This window comes from Tiliqua scincoides, chromosome 1, assembly GCF_035046505.1.
Source record: "Tiliqua scincoides isolate rTilSci1 chromosome 1, rTilSci1.hap2, whole genome shotgun sequence".
NCBI classification, from domain to species: domain Eukaryota; kingdom Metazoa; phylum Chordata; class Lepidosauria; order Squamata; family Scincidae; genus Tiliqua; species Tiliqua scincoides.
In genome coordinates, this window is record NC_089821.1 from 131,598,815 (window position 1) to 131,612,748 (window position 13,934).

Sequence of the window (13,934 nt, forward strand, 5' to 3'; positions counted from 1 at the left end):
CCTCTCCATCCAGGCACGGGTGGACCCGGGAACGCTGCCTAGAGAAACGAAACGCCTAGACCACGGGGGGGTGGGCGGCGGGGGGAGCTCCTCCCCTCGGGTCCGCTCCTCCTCCTCCTCTTCCTTGGGCACGCCGCTGCCGGGCTGCGCTCCCTCCTCCCCGGTTGTCCTCGGCTCTGCAGACTCCCGCGGCTTCCTCCTCTTCCTCCTCTGGTGTCACCTTCTCCGATGCCCCCCAAGGAAGCCCCGCAGCCAGCATGGGGCGGAGGAGGGAGCCTGCCAGGCGCCCGGAGCTGCCCGGCCAGCCTTGGCCCCGATCTTCCACCCTGCAGCCAGCGCGATCCTTGCGCGCCTTGAGCAGCCTCGCCTTGGGGGCTCCTGCAAGGGGGCAGAGTTGGGGGGGGAGCCTGGCTGGGTGACTGCGGCTTGCCAGCCCTCTGTGTGTGTTTGTGTGTGTGTGTGTGTGTGTGTGTGTGTGTCAGTGCCTACAGACAGGGCCCCGCGATCGACTAATTTTGCCTCGGGATCGAGCGGTCGATCCCGATCAACGTATTGGGCACCCCTGTTTTATGTTATTTAATAATTGGTGATGCTTGCTTTGCAATGCGCAAGGGCATATTGAGTGTGTTCTTTGTTTTCTCAGTTCACGTGGGTTGATTGGGTAGCCCAATAGGTCTGGCCATTGACCACTGTTAGTGGTGAAGATGCAGAATCATTTGCAGAGCACAGGGGTTCTATGGCAGTTGTTAAGGAAAACCCTGACAGACAAGAAAGTATTTCTTGAATATAAGAAGTTTAAAATATACTTCTCTAGATCAGAAAGTATGTTAAGTTTCTTTAGACATACAGGCATCCATGTATCTGGTTATCCGTGGTTCCCTGCGCCCTCATGCCTATTACCTTTGTTTGTTTTCATTACTTTCACATGATGCAATAACATGTCTTGCTTTAACCCAGGGATGGGCAAACTTTCACCTTTAGGGATCTTGGACCTTTAACAATTGTTAAAGAAGAGGGACTTTTAGTAAGTGCAGCTTGTTATCTCACAGATAACAAGCTGAACCTGCTGAAATTCTCTCTCCTGCACAGTTGTTAAAAGTTCAGGATCACTAAAGTTGAACATTTGCCCACTCCTTCTTTAACCAAATGATATAAGCAGGAAGCTTATAGTAAGATAAGCAGGCAGACAACCTGCTGGCTAGAAGGAAGACTAAGAGCAAATGTTAAGGTCCTGCTTTTAGTCTTGACTGTAGCCTGCAGGCTTCCAACTTGCTTATGTTGCTGTAAGTGTTCTGCTTATAGCATTTGATTAAAGCAAGATGTGTTATTACTTCGCTTAATGAAGATAAAGGAAGGTAATGGGTGCAGGGGGCTGCAGGGAACCATGGAGTTAGGGTTTCCCCTTATCTATGATGTCTGATATCCACAGGGATGCAGGAATGTATCCTCTGTGGATATTGAAGGACAGCTGTACTTTCTCTGAAGGTACCAATGAGAATTAACAAAGGGAGTCTCTTAACTTCAACTGAGCAGTTGAGGTCTGGCTAACAGGATTATGTGCTCACCTCTCGCCAGGGCAAATTCCCTTCACCCTTTCCCTTATTTTTTTTATTTATTTGATTTATTTGATTTGTAATCTGCCTTTCTCCCCGGAGGGCACCCAAGGCGGCTTCCCTTCAGGGCTTAGCATTGTTTACGTTAGTGTCTCCCAAACATTTTTGACTATGAACCTAAATACAGTTTTTATCTCAGTCTGATAACCCACGGAAATGGTACATGTTGATGAGGATGATTAAAAAGACTTTCCCATGACCCTCAAGAGCACCCTTGCGGCCCTTGTCTGGGTCGCAATCACTAGGTGGGAACTACTGGCTTCTGCCATTTCTGCCCAATATTTCATGTACGCAACAGGAATCAAATGTGTACACCTGTGGGCTGCACTGAAATGGGTTAAGCATTACATTGGCACCATAATTAACTCTTTTTATTATTATTAGTTTGAAGTTGATTGCCTGATTAAAGGAAGCTGGTTAGTGTTAGCTAATGTCAATGCTTTGTCAGTTTAAAGATGGGAAGGGGGGAATTTACTCAGAGAAGAAAAGGTGGTGGTAGGGTTTGTTGTGTTCTGTGATTTGCTGCAAATCATTTAACAGTAGTTGAAATGACCCAGTTTTGCATCTGCATGAATTGAAAAACTCTTAGGCTTTCCAATGTAGATTCAGTTTGTTTTCCAGAGCTTCCAGTCTGGAGTGGAGAATAGCAGTTGGATTCTTGAACGCATCAGTGTATTGTGTTATGATCTGCTACTGCTGCTGTTTCCCAAGGGCCATGGTGGTTTCAGAGAAAACAGCTGTTCTGTTTTTAATGGTGCTCATTGTCTCTCCCCCCCATTCCCCTTAAGTCGTTAATATGGGATAAGACTTTATAACATTTTATAATTAGGTCATAGCTATGTGATCTTTTAAAAAGGCTTCTCCCCGCCCCCCCCCCCCCCCGAATGTAAGTAGTGTGGAATGCTCTTTCTAAGCAGTACTTGCATGGATTGCTAAGTCACTTTGTTCACTCCAGGTTTCTAATAATTTGTAATTAAGAACCTTTTGTAAACCCTGTATGTAGTAAAATTGCAGTTCTCAGTGATTTTGTTCCCTTTGGGTGTTGGTCCTCAGCCTTCTGAGAACCCTGGAGCACTCTGCTACCCACAGAATCTTCTGACCTTTTAGAGCATTTCAGGGGACGGGTGGGCATGACACAGAAAACTTTTTGACTGAGGAGGGGGCAGGTAAGTTTGTTTCTTAGCATACCAGCCAGGATCTACAATAATATAATGGGATTCACAGTAAGATCCACATAGCGGTTCCAATAAACACATTTTCTTTACTGTTTAATAGGTGTTTCTCCCTACTTCCTGTGTCAGTTGCACAATTTTTGTGACTATCCAGACCAGAGTAATTTAATCAAACACAGAAGGTATATTCAGTTTCCGTTTTGAGGCAAGCTGTATCTATTACTAGTAATACATTTTTTAAAAATCCATTGTTTTTCTGATCTGATTGAAATACTGATATTGTCTATGCTTGCCTCTCAGATACATTAAATTCTGATGTTTTTTTCTTCACAAAAATTCAAATTCATTTCCCTTTGATATAGTTCCAGATTTGTGTAAAATCAATATAATCTTCTTACCTTTTAATAACTGGTTTCTAATTTATAGGATTGCCTCTAGAGCCATTTAGATGAAAATTGTATTGGCTTCATTATAGTGTACTTTTAGAGACAGATAATTCTATAAGAACTGGTACCTGAACAGTGCCATGTTTGCAGTCCAGCAAAACTTGTGAGTGAATGGTAGTTCTGACACAACCCTACTCCACATTAAGTATTCTTGTCTTTAAGATCCTGTGGCTTTCCAAATTCTTTTTCCAGTTTCTACTGTTTATTGCAGCTCTAGCTTCAGAAATTGTGATAACTTTCTGACAAAATTTGTCTTTCTTGATTGTCTTTTTTTTTAATTGATTTGATAATGCTATTCAATAATAAGAAACTGTTTTTGTTTTTTTGCCTGGCCTTCTGATTTTCTTTCAGAAAAAAAATGCCTCCTACATTTCTAATTGCTGTGTCTGCTTCTGTGTAGTCCATTTTTAACATCTAATTATAATGTGCTTATTTCTGGTCTCTGTCCTCATAAACAAATGTTGACTTTAACTATATTGTTGTTGTTGTCTTCTTAGTAGCTCAGTTGCAGTTAATTCTGATTAGTTCCACTCTTAGTCTTGGGACTAATTGAGTGGTTTCACTGTGTTCCAGAAGTAGCTGTTCAAGGAAGCAGTTTTTATGACCGCACCACTCCCTGGGATACTGACCTATTCTTTACAAGAATAGTAGAAGGTTCTAATTATAACTGCTCTTGCAGATTCAGTTAACAGCATTTAGAGCTGAAGCATATTACTAGGAAGGAAACTATAGTTAGGGTTATGTATATGTGACGGTTCTGGGCAGGAGGTCTGGTCTAGAGGGTAGAGCCTCCATTTGCCTGAAGATTAACATCCACAAGGTCGCCAGTTCGAGGCCACCGGCACCGTGCGACCTTGAAGCAGCTGACAAGCTGCAGCTGAGCTGTTCCATCTGCTCGGAGCGTGGGAGGATGGAGGCCAGAATGTTAAACCAGATCGGAGTGTAACAGCTCGAATGTGGTGGTTCTTGAAAGAGAGAACCTTCTTTCAATTTGTAAAAATCCCTGCGTGGATTTAATAAGCCTGCCTATGTAAACCGCCTTGAATAAAGTCTTGAATAAAGACCAAGAAAGGCGGTATATAAATACTGTATATTATTATTATATTATTATTCTCCTGCAGTATTGCAGAATTTGAGTATCTAGTTCAGGTTTTGGTTCACTGAGATTTTCAGCTTTAATCACTGAGCCCTTATAGGAGTTTGACAAACATGGTGTGAAGCTTGTCTTACTATTCTTTGTTTGTCAAGGTCATTTTTAACTTGCCTTGAGTGTGTATATTTGGCAACCCTCATTTTGGGTGGCTTTTGGCAAGTGGAGTGACCTGGCATAAAATAGATACCTGCCAACTGCTTCTGGATGCAGAATCTGAATATTTGGACATAGAGTTTGGATTTCTGTAGTACAGAATAGCACAGAACTTTTTTTTAAGCCATGGAAGTGAAGTGCATGGGGGGTGTATGTTTTCTAGTCTAGCTGTCTGATGGAATACTAGTATTAACAAGAGTGCCCTAACAGTGAGATGAGGTATAGAAATCATTTTAGTATTGTTTTGAAATATGAAATGTTTTGAATTTTGTAATATTTATCCTAGAATACTATCTTTGTGTGCCTGGAACATGTATCTTTTGATTATTGCCTGGATAATATAGAAGAAGCAGTTGTTTGAAATCAATGTATACCTCCCATTTAAATTTAGTTATTGTTTGTGGAAAGGTGGACCACATGATTAAAGATTTTGTTGATGTGGATATGTCAGGGGAGAAGAGGGAGAAGAGCACTTTTAATATTAGCTCTCCAAGAATCCTACTTGGGCTGTGGCAAATTACTTTTGCTTCTGTTCTTGATGTGTGAACAAATCACATTTTCCCCCCCACAAAACACAGAATAAGGACTAATTAACATAACTAATTGGCCACAGCGCTGCCTTTAAAATGGTTGATGGTAACTGAATATACAGGCACCTCCCCCAAATCCGTGGTTTCACTTATCCACAGTGTCTCAACATGATGCTCCAACCCACTTCCTGTTAGTGCTTCCTGCTTCCACTTGGCATTTGCAGACAGCACAGAAACAGCTAGACACAAGAGACAGGAAGGTTGTAATCAGAGACCAGATAAGCAATTTGTGAATTGCTTCTTGTAGGGTTTGCTGCTATACGCAATTTCTGGTATCTGCAATGGCAGCTGGAACCTATCCCTCATGGATATGGGAGGATGCCTATGTTCACAAAGTAGTGCAAGAGTATCTAAATATTTTCTAACTCTAGCAGGAAACATCAAAAACTTCTTGGTGGGCAGGAATTTGAACCTTTTTCTGTGTTAATTGAATTGTGTTGTGCAGAAGAGCATTCAATTAGGTGTCTCCACTTGCAGTTCAGAGATAGCATATTGGCCAAGAGTTATTGGAACTCCCTAGTTAGAATCTTGCCTGCTCCATGAACTGGATAGCCATCAGGCAAGTGACTTCAGCATCAACTGCAATGCAGGGATAATAATACTTTACAGGATTTTTGTGTGGATTACATTAATACATATTAAGTGCTGTGCACATTCAGGAAGCATTATGATGTTATTTTAGTTAGAATTAAGCCAAAATATCCTTGTTTGTCACCTTAAAAAAATCATTTCAATACCATGGTATCATTCAACTGTCTAGGATGGGCTTTTGGGGGCATTGTGCTCAAACTTGCTTCAGCAAGATGGTGGAATCCTGTGCCTTAAACAAGGAAAGCTGAATACTGTTTCTAAGCTTATCTTGCTGTGGTGGATCTGTTAGTGTAGGTTTTTATTCCTCTTGACTTTGACTAGGAGGAATGAAAACTATAGTCAAGGGATTTTCATCTGCTTTGCTGCAGCATGTTAGTGTGCTGCAAATAGTCTGCAGGTGTGCTGTGAGCGTTTGGGGATGGATCATTTACTAGTATTGCCATTGGGAAAGTTGAAGGAGGGCAGAACACGTATCATTCTGTAGTCCGCTGTTGTTCAGATAGGGTGCGTCATTCCGTGTAAGTTTGTGCTAATGCATTTTGTGTGTTTCTGTATCTTAATACTCATTTTTAAAATGCTGTTTTAAAAAACTGATGGTGTGCCTGCATTTTGTGTGTTTCTGTATCTTAATACTCATTTTTAAAATGCTGTTTTAAAAAACTGATGGTGTGCCTTGACAATTTTAGTGCTTGTGCCATGAGAGAATGAAAATCACTGCTGTAGTTCTCAGAGTTCTTGTAGATAATGGATAGTTACAATTGAGGTCTTCATTGCAAAAGCCTGACACTGTACTTGACTTTTGCAAGCCCCCTGAGTTTTGGTTTTTCTCCTCCCTCTCTTCCCTCAATATTTACATTTGGTAAAGGATGGAAAATGAGAGGGGTGGCAACTGTAGAGGTGCTCCCCAGTTTGAATCTTTCTGGGTCTGCAGAAAGGTTTGAAAAAATACAGTCCATACTGAATAGAGATGAATTATCTCATTATTAACTGTGCAGTCCTGTGCATGTGTACTTGGAAGCAAGTCCTGTTGTATTCAGTGGGACTAACCATGTAATATGTATGGGATTAAAACCCAAATGGAAGACATTTATTGCTAGTAGTCAGAATAGTAGCTATAGATTTATCTTTATATATTCTTGCCTCGTGTGTCATAACATATTTTTTAACAAGATTTGGTTGTGTCTAGTATTTGCCATTAGAAATAATTAATACGTTCTAGTGTGCATTGATTCATTTTGATTTGAAACTTGACATTTCCATATTTAAATTTTATATTTAAATTCTTACAAATTTAAGTAATAATCAATTTTTTATCTCTACAGGGAATTGTGGGAAATCTAGCTAGTGGTAAATCTGCCCTTGTACATCGGTATCTGACTGGGACATATGTCCAGGAGGAATCGCCAGAAGGTACAATGACTGACAAACATTAGAAGCATGCAGTTCTTAATCGGATTTGCTGGTTGTTAGGAATTGCCGTTTATACAACATTAGCACACAAAATCAGTTACACAGGACATATCAGGATATAAATGAGTAAAAAATAAAACTTCAAATACTTGCCTGTAGATATTCTTAAAGTTGAAGAAGCTGGTAAAATGCTACATTAAATGTTTGACAGAGCACATTTTGACAAGGCAGTCATTTGTAGAAAGTTAGATTCGAGAAAAACACAAAAATTACATTTTTTCTCTTTTCTTCACCTCCCATCCACACCCCCCAAAAAGATTATCTTGGTTTTATGTTTGAATTTTTTTACGCACATGGGCATTTTTCCTAATCTGCAGTACTGGCCTCCAGTCTATTGGTACTAACCAATAACTGTGCTGTTTCAGGCCATAAGCATGAATGTGTTCATGTATACAATCTTTTGATACAACATTCTGAAGGTATCTGAGATGTAATTTGCATGTAACTTGTTTCCTTTTATTCTTATGCTCCATTTTTACAGAGGATTATACAGATAAAGTTTTAGGAACACTAATAATGTGTAGTTGAAAAGAATGTAGGATTTTAAATTAAATTCAGATAAATGAATGGGCTTAGAGTTGAGATTGTATGAATCATAGTAGCATCTATTTAAGGTAACGTTCTCTAAAATTAATATCCTGCTTATTTTTATTTGTTCTCCTTATGAACTTTTAAATCCAACTGAGACACTGAATTTCTGGTTCCTTCTTTTCCTTACTGGCTGTTCCATTCTTTGCAGATATGGATGCAGGTAACTATATGTCCTCTTCATAGCAGCTCTTGTTTTGAAGAGAGGAAGCGAAGCTTCTGTACTAGTTTCCCCTTGTTCTGTGTTTCATTTTGTTTTCCCTTTTTATTTTAAGTTATGAACACATTGCACCGTTTCACTTGCTGTAGATGTTCCTTAGCAGTAGTCATGTGTAGATTCATTTGTCTGTAATAACATCTGTTTGAAATTAACACTATGTAGGATGCTTTGTAACTTTGTATGCTAACAGCAGTTATTAGGGAAACCCACAGATGGGATTTGATATTGATTCGTTGCCAACATATTGAAAAGTCAATATTTAAACTAAAACTGAGTGGTGGGGAAAGACTTCTTACATTTTGTGCAAGCCTAAAGGCCCAATCCTATTTGCATGTGACTGTAGTGTTGCATGGATGCCAACATCATCTCTTAAGGCCATCCAGGCAATGCCACATGACACGAGCTCGGCCTTTTCAAGTAATGTCAACAATGTCTATGGAAACCCTGAATGCCCATCACCCATGGAGCAGCCACCTAATTTCAGTACATCATTAGCATGTTGTCCATGGAGTTGGTTACCATATCCACCTAGCCCCAACACCTGAGGCCAGAGAAGAGCTGCCAGGATGAAACAGGGCAGGTGCAGGGCCAATGAGCAGCTTATCCTGGGAGGCTGCTTCCCTTTCATCCACTAGGAATGCGCAACAAACACAACAACAGGTACCTCTCCCAGCCACACATCACATGCCCATAACACAAGTATGCTGCAGGACCATGGTGTCTTTTTAACCAGGAGAGGGCCTGGGACAAGTCACAAGGGGAGCCTCAAAAGCACTCTGGCAAAGCAGCAAGCTGGTAGTTCTCTGCACAAAGTTGCAGGCCTGGAGCCAAGTAAGAGGGGATTGCCTTTACCAGCAAAGCTGTCACCTTTTGCATGAATGGCCAGAAACAACCATGGCAGAAAAGAAAGGGAAGCAGTTCTAGAATTCATATCTGCTATTCCACAAAGCTGCTTTCTAATCACTCTGCCACAGCAGGAGACTAGCAAAGAGCACCTCATTGGTCATCACTGCAAAAAAGGAATGCCTGACTGGAGGCTATAGCCCATAGTCATATCAGAAGGAGCACTGGATGGGCAATAATTGGGCTGCCATGTGACACGGTACCTACTGCAGCAGCCTCTGTATTTCACCACCCCCATACACATCCTGTGCCCTTTTGGTTCATCACTAGAACCTGCTAGTGTGACTGACAATATTATGTTGCCGTTCCTGGCTCCCTGCCACTGTGTGCTATATACAATGGCAGCGGAGAACAAAAGGTTTGTAATAACTGAGGATAGTCTCCCTCCCTGTGGAGCCCAAGGAATGCTTGGAGTGAGGATGCTTCAAATTCTGAGAGCAGAAAGGGCCCTTCCATGAATTCCCATCCTAAGGCAATAAATAACTAGGTTAGTGATTCAGCTGCATCTGAAAGAGAAATGTATGTGGGGTTGCCAACCATCTCTTCCCAGCTGGGCTATTTTGCAAGTGATCTGACAGCCAAGTAATAAGCTTTACTGGCTCCATCAGTTGGTTCATTGCCTGCCATGGAATTTGCAAAGCCACAGAGTCCTGACTGGAACTAGTAGGCCAGTAACTTCACTAAGCAGCAGTTGGGCTCATACTGGTCACTGCAGGCAAGCAGACTATAGGCTTTCCTTGGAGTCTGCATGATGCCTTCATTTGTGGGACAGCTGCCTTTGGTGAACAAAGAAGAACACGAGGTTGGGAGGGGTAACAGGAACTTGACAAACCGCATCAACTGCACATGTTCTCTAGACTGAGAAACATACTTGGTGTTTATGAGAGACTGTGGTATCACCAGAATACATGTAGTTGCACCCTGTTAAGGGCTTTGGAGACTGCTTTCTTAGGCTATGTCAGCAGTTGTTTCTGAAACACAAATCCTTAATTTCTTTAGCAGTGTACAGTGGTGTTTATGACTCCTAAAAGATATGGCATTTCTCAAAGGCTCCCAACGGCTTTGTGATTGAGCATAGAAACTCCTCAAGCTTGCTCCTAGGCTCTTGTGCATGCCAGGGTTGTCATAAACACTAACTGATGGGGATTTTCTTTAGACTTCCTCCCCAAAGCAAAGTCTGTGTTCTTGTGGTAAGATCAGTCCCCTTTTTAGTAACTTCTTAGCCTGGAACAATGAGCATTATTTAATTGCATAATGATAATGAAAAATGATGTTGACAATCAAGTTTTTTTGGGGGGGGGCAAGAACCATATTGTCATTTGCATACATTATTCCTCTTATGTAAGAATCTCAGTGTATGATCTGCCTGAGCCATCTTTAAGCCCTACTTAATTGTAACAATCTGTGTTCAGTATGGGCAGGTTTTATTAACATTTTGTGGGTTGTATTTTAAGGTCTTCCATGAATTAAAGAAGTCCCATTTGTGTGAAGAGAGATTCATCCATCTTCCCTTAGCTCTGCATTCCTCTCTGGTTCTTGAAAAACTTGTTCTTGAGAATTGAAAGACCCCTAAGAGAAGATAACTGGAAGAGCACAGAGAGCTGCAGAGGGAAACGGAGAATGTGTGAGGGGCAGTTTTCACCAGACAGGGCAGCTTTTGCTTGTGGTTGAAGATCTTAAGATACAACACTATCTACTGGGTAATATGTTACTATTATGAAAGTAATAGCTGTGTTGCTCTTTATTAGTTATGAACATTAGATCTAAAACTATGCAGTAATATTTTCTTAAAATAATATAGGAAAGTTCTTTAGTGAAGTAGATCAAGTTTTCCCTAGATGTTTATTAGGAATATTCATCTAAAAGTAATACTTATAAGAAAAAGTCACATCCCGATTTATTAATATTTTTACATTACTAGTCTCAAAAATAAAAGAAGTTCAGTTAAAAGAACTTAAAATGCAAGTATTAACCAGGCATATTTAAAACAAAAATTCTAAAAGGAATGACAATAAAAAACACTGCAGCATCATTATCACAACATGCTGGGAGTCCTCAGTGACATGGGTCAACTTCCTCTGTCTGACCCTGTAGAGCTCAGAGATCGGGAAAGCATGATCCGGGCTTTCATGCCCAAACAAAATGGCACCTGTTGCTTGGCACTCATGTCTCTCTGTGCTGAGGTGTGAGAGGAGGGCCTAGCAGTCCTTCTTGAAGCTGCTTGCGGCAGGCAAATATCTCTGCTGGCCTCCCGGCTCTCCTGCACTGACAAGGTCCTTTGCCTGGCTCTGCACTGCTAGATTGCTGGCCTTAAGGCCCAGGACACCTAATCTGTGTCCTTGTTTTAAATGTGCTCTGTGGAGCATGCTGAAAGACCTGCTGGTGCCTGGTGAGGCAAAGTCAGACTGGGACAACTGGGAGCTTCTCTCACAGAAGACTTCTGTAACCTGACCTGACTGCCTCAGAGGGAGGAGCTTCCAGATGTATCACACTGACCCTGTGTGGAACTACTGAGAAGGGGAATTCACAAGTAAGCTCAAATCTTCCCCTTCTGTGACAAGTTGGCATGTAGTGTTTTTCTTTTCTTTTTTAAATTAAAGTAAGCAAAGATAGTAGAAACTTGTTTCACTTACTGGACCTGGACATCTGCATGCATTGTTTCCTGCTGATTTAATGCACCTTACTTGCTCTTCTTACTCTTGCTTGTTGCACTCAGAACTCTTAACCAATAATAGCTGTTTTTGGATAGTCGGAAAGCAAAGGTCTCTGTAGTTGCACATAGTTGAATTCATCAGGTGTGCGCAGATATGGGGCCTTGTTTTAAGCTAATTGCTATGATTGTCATTAGGTGCACATTCAATGCCAATTGCATCTTTGTAACACCACGATGGCTGAGGAAGACTTGGTTTGTACCTCTGCTCAAGATGTTGAGGGATTGGTGTCTTGACATCCCGTCCTCCATCAGAATTGTGGTCAAGCCACACTGTGGTCTTCTGAACCTTTCTCAAGATCTAATGGTTTTCAGGGAAGTAGTTCCTCTAGCCAGGTCATCTTACAGTATGGAATCTACCTAAAGTCTGTGGGCCTGGCTATGTCCTTAAGAGTTCGTTTTGCTGCTATCTTTGCCTTTCATCTGACAGTAGACAACTGATCCGTTTTCTCATTAGTCAGGAGGTTCTTTAAGGGTTTATTTTACTTATACTGTCTATAAAACCTCCAGTTTCATAGTGGTGTTTGCATTTGATCTTGTCCATATGTGTGGGCAAGCCATTTGAACCTATGACTGCACTACATTTATGTCTAATCTGATTCAGGACTGTGTTTCTGATTGCCTTTACCTTGGTACAGAGAGCCAGTGAACAGAGTTCTCCGACTTCTCATTCATCAGATTTTATCCAGTGGTGTTGAGACTGGACATTGCCTTTTGCTTAAAGTGGTTTCACCAATCCACATTAATCAAAAACTTGACATTGCCTATGTGTTATTCAAAACCCAGCTCTAGAGGGAGAAACAGCTCTGTGCAAGTTGGATATTAAGCAAACCTTAAAACTGCATAATTTTGGGTAGAGAAACTGACTCATCTGTTACCAGGAGCCTTGCAAGGTTTCTACCCAATATCTGGTTCATTGTGTGACTAAGGGCCCAATCCTTTTTGACTTTCCAGCACTGATCCAGTCACAGTGCAGCCATGAGGAAAAGAAACAAATGTCTCCTATCTTGAGAAGATCTCCATGTCTGCCCCCCCCCCCATCCATTGACATGGCTGCATCAGCACTGAAAAGTAGAATAGGATTGGCCCCTAAGAGTTTTTTTCTAGTTTACCACTTGGCTAAGAGAAAAGCCACCAGTCTCCTTGACTGTAAAATGTCAAATGACAGTGTCAAAATGGTTGTATCTTCCACCATGAACCTGAGAGATGTTCCATTCCATTCCGGGAGCAGAGCAACAGTGTGGTCAGTCTTTGCGACATCTAGTGTGTCAGATGTGAGATCAAGAGCTGGTGGCTCATTTGGACATGCAGTTCTAGAGAACTGCTTTTCCTGATTGACCCACACCCTCCTCCAGGTACCAGGGAAGGTAGCTCATTTCTTTCACATGTGAGTACACAGAGACCATGAAGGACAAGGACAGTTGCTTTGAGTGGTCTTCTGTGGAGATGCATGACTGTCCTATCTACAGGTTTGGCTCCACCAAGAGATTCTTATGGTTCTCTCTTCAAAGCCTACAATTTGAACTTGACAGGTCTTCTTGAAAGAAACTGAGGGTTTTGGGTGTTCTTTTCACCCTTGGGGCACATGTTGCACATTGTGTTTCTCCCATGAGAGCACAGGCAGAATACTCAATGAAACTGTGAAAACTTTCAGATCATCTCTGCATACATGCAGATGTCTGCTATAAGTACTTGTACAGGTGACTGCATGAAGAGCTATAGTTAGGTGTGCAGTGTGTCAAGAAATAATACAGCATTTTTAATGATTTAAATTGAAGCATTTCTGTAGTTTGAAATGAGTGGTGGTATCGGTGTTATTTAGCATTACAGTACTTGAAGGCATGATTGGAATCTCAACTGAATTCCAAGCTGTGTCATAAAATGTTCATTTTTAGTAACAGAAGTGTAACACAAAGTTACTCTTGCAGTAATGTAACATGCAGTAATTTTCAATTAAGGATTCAATCTCTAGAAATCCCCATTGTAGAAATTAATTTAGCATTCTGTTGCAGAGATGGGACTACCCTTTTATACCTCCAAAACTAGAAGATTAGAATCTAACTTGGTGTTCAGTGAATGGGAATTCCTTCAATGAGGCTTCTGTTCCTGGAGCACAACCTTAGACTTCAATTGATATGCTCCTTTGGTTCATTGTTAGTACAGCTTATCACTGATATGCGGTATCTGTGCCTATTTTAGTGAAAGATATAATTGGGTTTCCAAAGAATGAATTTCACAGGGCTTATGTTCTGTTTCCTTGTTGTGTCAGTACTGAGTAGAACTCTAGTATCAAATCTGAGTGGTGTTTTTTAACAAGGTGCACAG

The 13,934-nt window shown here is 41.2% G+C and overlaps 1 protein-coding gene across 5 annotated transcripts in view; it reads left to right on the forward strand.

Moving 5' to 3' along the window:
- AGAP1 (ArfGAP with GTPase domain, ankyrin repeat and PH domain 1) overlaps positions 1 to 13,934 on the forward strand; it is a 389,814-nt gene that overhangs the window by 72,537 nt on the left and 303,343 nt on the right. For 3 of the 5 annotated variants that reach the window (XM_066637277.1, XM_066637250.1, XM_066637268.1), the window contains 2 exons: positions 7,041 to 7,128; positions 7,928 to 7,939. In XM_066637277.1, the coding sequence (XP_066493374.1) occupies positions 7,041 to 7,128; positions 7,928 to 7,939 (100 nt within the window). The remainder of the gene's footprint in view (positions 1 to 7,040; positions 7,129 to 7,927; positions 7,940 to 13,934) is intronic. The other 2 variants (XM_066637243.1, XM_066637258.1) reach the window with 1 other exon arrangement.